The 7241-nt window shown below is 36.1% G+C and overlaps 1 protein-coding gene across 1 annotated transcript; it reads right to left on the bottom strand.

Annotated features, from left to right (window-relative positions):
- Positions 1-249: 249 nt before the first annotated feature.
- LOC143542087 (wall-associated receptor kinase-like 9) lies at positions 250-6685 on the bottom strand. The gene is made up of 3 exons (XM_077034752.1): positions 5635-6685; positions 5329-5469; positions 250-1565 (listed from the first exon to the last, which is right to left on the bottom strand). The coding sequence occupies exons 1-3, from the start codon at positions 6449-6451 to the stop codon at positions 412-414; spliced, it is 2112 nt and encodes a 703-aa protein (XP_076890867.1). The 5' UTR covers positions 6452-6685; the 3' UTR covers positions 250-411.
- Between the last annotated feature and the right edge of the window lie 556 nt (positions 6686-7241).

Raw genomic sequence — 7241 nt, forward strand, 5'->3', positions numbered from 1 at the left:
GGATTCCTGTTAATGTTTAAAAGTTTTGTTAAAAACTTACAAAACAAGGGTTTCTAAGACAGATCCACGCGATAAGGTACCCCATAAATACTATTCAAGAGGTAGAGAGTTCAAATTCTACCACGTAAATGTATAATGGTTAATAAGAGTAGATTATGATTAAAAGCCGTTTTTCAAAATAAAATGTATAAAATCATTTAACATTAACCTTTACACAAATGACAAAACATCTTATAATTCACAAATAATTAACACACAAGATGATAAGTTCATAATAGCAATTAGATAGGTACAAAATAACCAACTACATAGTAGACTAACCCTCAAATGAACAAGAGCAAATTAATATGACCGTTATTATCACATGTTTTTAAACTTAGTACATTCATACATCAATTTAAAATTATATAACTATGTGATGCTACTTGATGTTGACACCCCATAAGATAACATAAGTATCTCTTCTTCTTTTCCACCATTGTACTTGACTTTTCCAAAATCAGTTTGAACTGGTGAAAAGTGTGACATTCTAATTGTTTCCAACTCTAAGGCTACTTCTTTCATAGTCGGTCTATTTTTTCCGCACAAATTTAGGCATCGAGTTGCTAGGTTAGCTACTTTTAATAACACATCCATGCCACCCTCTCTCACCATCTTTGCATCAAGAAGAGACATTACCTGACCTTCTTCAAAACTGATCATAAAGTGTGATACCAAGCTTATGCTTCCACCAAATCTCCTTATGCAAATTGGTTTTTCTCCTGTTAAAAGTTCAAGTAAAACAACTCCAAAACTATAAACATCGCTTTTTCCAGTAAACTGACTAGATTGAAAATACTCTGGATCCAAGTAGCCTAGTGTCCCTTTGACTACTGTAGTTAGGTGAGTTTGGCCCATTGATATGAACCTTGAAGTTCCAAAGTCCGATATCTTGGCATTATACTTTTCATCCAATAGTATATTAGTGGATTTGATGTCTCTATGGTAGATTGGGATAGAAGTTGCTGAATGTAAATAAGACAATGCTCCTGCTACCTGTGTAGCAATTTGTAAGCGCATGTTCCAAGAAATAAAAACATGTGTATTCTCTTGATGAATATGATCATACAAGGTCCCATTTGAGATAAACTCTGAAACTAATATAGGAACATCGGTTTCTAAACAACATCCCAATAGTTTGACCACATTCCTATGATTCACTTGTGAAAGAATAACCATCTCATTAATGAACTGCTCTAGTTGACGTTGGTTAATTACCTTTGACTTTTTTACGGCTATAATCCTTCCATCGCTCAACATGCCTTTGTATACTGTACCTTGGCCTCCACGGCCAATAATCCTATTCTCACTGAAGTAGTCTGTTGCCCTTTCCAACTCATTAGATGTGAAAAGCTTGGTTTTTTCAACTAAACCGTCATTACCTGCTTCTTGTTGTTTTAGAAGTAGCCCCCCATTACGTTCAAAAAATCTTCTTTTTCGTCTTTTATCTTTGGCTCTTTGTATTATTTTGTATAATGTAAAGGCAAGTGCATTAAGAACTAGGATGAGAATAATTATGCCAACACCTATATCGGATTCCAAGAACATGGTGAAAATCATGCCTTTAAAAAGATATAACATGATGATGAAAGAACAAGTTACCTAAAAGAATGATGATGATTTGAGACTTTCAACCAATACTTGCATTTTTGAATTAAACGAACCATATGTTTGCTAAACTATAAAATGTAAAGTAGGCCACTTCTAATTATTTTACTTCTGTTTGAAAACTGTCTAATATTGCTCAGTTTAAGCATTTAATAAACAGAACACATTACCTTGGTCGTGTTACAATTATCCGTAACATATATAGTTATGTTCTATTTGTAATTGTTGTTATTGTATCCTTGTATATAATTGATTTGTAATACATAATATCGCATGAGTTTTTTTTATTAATTTATATGGTATCATAGTCTAAGGGTTATGGTTTGCTGTTCGTCTCTTCTCTGTCGCTTTTGTTGATTGTTGTCTCTCTTCACCCTCCGTCCAACTTGTGTGACAAATTTCTTTCTCTTCTACTAGTTCCCGTCTTGATCTTGGGAGGAAATGCACAAATATATTGAACATGTTTTGTTTAGTTTTATCTTACAGCTGTACAACTGTAGCTCGTGTCATCATAGTCATTCTCCTCCTTATCCCCTATCACCTACTGTCGTGCTTCTTTTGGCCGACACTATGGCCTTAGATCCAGTGCCGCCGTTTGACACCACAAAACAAATTATAAATTGGGCATTTACCATTAGTTTAAAAACTAGAACAAATTCAAATCAAGTTGTGACCCTGAGTTATAAAAACCTTTGATATGTTTTTTTTCATGATTGTATGCTTTTCTTATAAGATCATTGTTTTCTTATTGTGGATATGATTGATTAGGTTTTCTTTATAATATACGTATTGTATTTTGATTAGGTCATTTGCATTACTATAATTGCATCGGTGAAGAGGATCATATTATGAGTGTTTGGTTCCTATTGCTCAAACACATTTTTAATTCTTCAAAACAAAAACTAGAAAATGTATGTTTCAAAAATGGGGAATGTCATATATGCTTGAACATTGATTGAGGAAAATGTGATCTTGATCCAAATAAACAATTTGACTACTGAACTAAGATAGCAATTAACTTTGGAGCTTTGCTATATAATGGTATAGAGATTTTGATTGAGAACAGGGTATTATACAATTGGTTTACAAGGGTGTATTTATCCACAACAAACTACACCTAAGGTTTAGATAATTAAATGTAATAACTAAGCAGACTTGACTTGAGCACTGACTATGACTTTTTTCTTAATATGTTCCGAAAATATCGAGGATTTTGTTGGGGACTCCAACCTTGGAGTGTTTCAAAAAGTCTATGAGTGAGAGGCTTGGTTTAAGCATCTGCAGGTTGATCACATGAATGGATGTGGAAGACACGCAAGTACTACATATCTCGGACAAAGTGATAACTTAAATCAATCTGCTTCATGCATGAATTAGAGGTGTGGTTGGCACAAAGGTATGTTGCAGCAACGTTATCACAAACTGACTTATGGAGTTTGCGAATACGATTAGGAAAATGAGAATGTATATAGCTCGGAGGTTGCACCATAAATACAGCTTCATGTATAGGGAAATCTTTTAGAGGGAGCAATGAACAAAAGCGTTGGTTTGGTGACTGGACTAAATGTGCCAAAGTAGTCCTTGCCATATTGTTGTAGGAGCCCTTTGGCTACAAGACGAGACTTGTATTTTGCTAATGAATTGTCCGGATTTTGTTTGACTCGAAAACCCAGTTACAACTAAATGGAGTTTGGAGAAGAAAATGACATAGCTCCCCAGTGCCATTTTGGAGAGGGCATTGAATACATTATCAATGGCTTTGTCCCACCAGGGGTCTTTGAGAACATGGGAGTGAGCGTTGGGTTCCAAGGTGGGAGGGATAGCGTGATGAGTAGAAGTGTTAATAAACTTGGAATTGAAATATTTGGAGTTAGAGTTGCTGGTACGAGGCAGTGGTTTGAAGATGAAGATAATGGAGGTAGTGTGTTTGAAGAAGGTGGCGGAGGTGGTAGTTCTAGAGATGAAGGTGGTGGAGGGGGTTGGTTTGGAGATAAGGGTGATTGAGAGGAAAAGGTTGTGGATTGTCAAATTGAGTTTGGAGATGACATGTAGTAGATACATGTGTCAAGAGAGGAGAAACGGGAGTTGGGCGCGGATTGTATGGGACGAAGAAGAATAGGAGACAACGAGTTCGGATTAGGAGATAGTGTAGCAGTTAGCATGAGAGTGATAGGTTTGGGTGGTTATGGGAGTGAAGAAGATGAAGTGGTTGGTGTTTTATTGGGAAAATTATCTTCAGTGAATTCTACATGGTGAGAATAAAAATGAAGGCAATGGTTAATTGGATCATAGCACTTGTAAGCCGATTTAGAGGATGAATAGCAAAGAAAAATGCATCAAGTGGACCGAGGTTGGAGTTTAGAGGTGGAGTAGGGATGTAGCAAAGGCACCAAAATGGTTTGAATGGACTTTTATGATCAAGAATGGAAGTACGTAGGAAGTCAATTAATTAGACGCAAAACAGTTTGAAGAACATGGGACCAAAATGAAAGGGGAAGACCAACATAGTGAAGAGATGAGCCAGTTTAGTTTCCACTATTTAACGTTGACAGCGTTTATCGATGTATCATTTTGTTCACGTGTGTGAGGGGGTGTTGTATGGTGAGAAATACCCGGCCACTTATTGGAGAAAAGGGATGAGACCTTAGTATTCACCATCATTATCTGTAAAATAGTAAGGGAGTTTGTAAAACTTTTCGACCAATACTTCAAATTGTGGGAATAGTTGGGAAACATTAGTTTATGGCTTTTATTGCATTGAACAAAAAATGGTAAGGAAAGAACTACTAGATTTGCACAGCTTATCGCCAGAAAGAAGATTCTTGCGTACGTGAGGAACACATAAGACATTTGGTAAAGATAAAGAGTGGTAGGGAGTCTAAAGTATTGTGTTACCATTTACCAATATGAGAAATAGGAAGATCAGTACCATTGCCACCAAGTATTTCATCTATTCCCTCATATTTTTAGAAATTATATTTTGGAGCGTGAGGTTACGCGGTGGGACACAACACCATCAAACAACTGAGGTGGAGAGGTGGAAGATAAGCTTAAGGTGGTGACATGGACTACAAGAACCGTGGGCGAGCTTCACCAACTTAATATTGTTGTCCCTGAAAAACCTAGGAACCTTACAATCGTAACGAGTATCTTGGCCAGGGATGTTGCAAAACTGACAAAATGAGTGGATTAGAATGTAACCACTAATGCTCACTAGTCTTTGGTTTGCCATTCAGTGAGAAGTGCGTGCACCTCGAGGTTTGTTGAGTTGAAGTAATTAGGGAATTCGAGAAAGAAGAATGCTTGGGTTAGTGATGGGTGTCGTTGGAAGTCACAATCGTAGAAAAAATAGATTGAACTCCCTGGAGTGTGGTGAACTATTTGGTTGAGAAAAGGATTTTACACAACTGATTTCAAGGGTGTATTTATGCACAAGAATACATGAAAGTACCTTGTCAAGTCCCAATCGATAATTAAACATGAACAAAACGAATAACTCTCGTTTATTATTAAGCAGACTTGACTTGTTAAGTATTGACTTCACATGATGATCATTAACTATGACTTTTCCTTAATATGGTAATCATTTAAACGGAGCCAACACTTGCTCCATCTAACGATTGTGTATGGACGAGATGAAAGTAAAGTGAAGTATAAATGAAAACTAAAATATGCTATTACCAAGAAAAATAGCCCGGGATGATGATTTGCTTCTCCTATGGCCGAATTTGTAATCACAAGTAAAGTTACGCAGACCACCATATGATACTTTGTACATACAAAAGCCCCGCGCTTCCTGACACTTTGTACATTCTTCATTAACTAAAGGTACACAAAATGCAGAAAACAAAAAAAATTACATAAAATATAATAAGAGAAGTTGGATTTTAATAATTTAAACTATTAGTACCTATTAACGAAAGGTTATAGTTTGAAATACTAAAATCCAATTAGGATAACATAACATACAATAACAACCAAACATACCTTTGCATCCACCAGATAGATAAGGGTTTCCTTCTTCTAATTCAGAAAGACAGCTACACTTTCCAGTGTGGACTGAGGTGTTATTACTCATAGGTAGCTCATGCCTGCTGAAATTATAACTACAACTTGCTTCGCTATAATAACTGCGTGGTAGCATCCACCGAAGTACAGTCGGGATTGAAGAAACGTCCCCATCAAAAGATTGGCGCGAAAACAACTCATGGCAATATAAATTTTCAGCCACCAAGAAGGCAGACACACATGATTTATTACCTGTCACACTGACACTGTAAGTGTCCAGATAATAAGGAACTTTGACTCGACAACAATTCATCCCATAGCAATTTCCTATCCTAGAACCTACAGGTCGCTGCGAACAAAATGTTGAACATTCGGCAAGCTCATTTCCATATTGGCTGGATATGGCCGCAGTGCCACATCCCAGAACATTGAATTTATTGTGCATTTTCGAAAACAGGAACGGGCTGCCAACGAGATTTACAATTTGGCTGATATTCCAAACTGGGACTTGACAATCAGAGCTCATTGAGACATTGACAAGAACCATCTGTTCATTCAAGTCTACACCCAACAATGACAGGTTTTTTAGAGCTGACAAATAGGGTTTGGAAGAGTTACAATCAACCGCGTACCATTTGTTAAGAAAACAGTTGGGACCAATTCCAAAAGGGTATGGAATTGTCATATTCCCGCACTTCTCTATGCATCCAGGCTTGGAGTAGCGAGGGACTAATTCGGTGGTCGCGGTTGTTAATGAAATGAAGATGATTAAAATAAAAGTTTGAGGTGATTTCATTGCTTTAAATTTTTATTCTAGCATGATAGATGTATCTTTCTTCTAGTGTTTGTTGGGAATTTAATGTGGTCATGAACGTCCAATATGGTGCAAAACTAAAGTTGGTTTCTATGAGTTGACTGGTTACTCATAAAATCAAACAAGTTGTAACTGGACCCGGGGTGGACTGGGTGCGTGTTTGATCTTCTTGACGTGTAGAAAGTGTTAAAAAAAATTTAGGTGCAACTACATAATCTTTTAACTCATAAAGTAAATAAAGAAAGTACGATATTTACCTGTCAATATATATAAGTTACAATCGTATATTATAATTACATAATAAATATATACAAAGTATCTAATGCGATATTTTCAAGTAGTTACATTTTTACATACACGGCATTAGAGAATCATTGTAAACACATATACATACATACATACATACAGACAGACATACGCACACCTTATCATACACCTTGAAATCGCTAGTCTACATGCCCTTTCACACAAATTCTCCTAAATCATGGTAATGTTATCCAAAATACAATAAATTGGTTGCGGAGCAGCTTGTTGCCCGTTTGTCTGCCACTTTATTGTAATCGTTTTATAGTTAATATAAAGATCTACTATTATAAATTGGAATAACTAGCAACTAGAATGTATATATACGACTAGACCGGTTATTGTGAAAAGAGGATATGCAAAACGTACGACAAAACACATGTGTACGTACAATCATTGAGTTTTAGTGCAAGATAAATTACGTCTATTTAATTACAAATCGTTTAAAACACTTTTGTAATGGAATAAG

The sequence above is a fragment of the Bidens hawaiensis genome, unplaced genomic scaffold, assembly GCF_021521415.1.
Source record: "Bidens hawaiensis isolate Kalapana, Puna unplaced genomic scaffold, B.hawaiensis_p1.1 tig00012747_1, whole genome shotgun sequence".
Classification (NCBI taxonomy): domain Eukaryota; kingdom Viridiplantae; phylum Streptophyta; class Magnoliopsida; order Asterales; family Asteraceae; genus Bidens; species Bidens hawaiensis.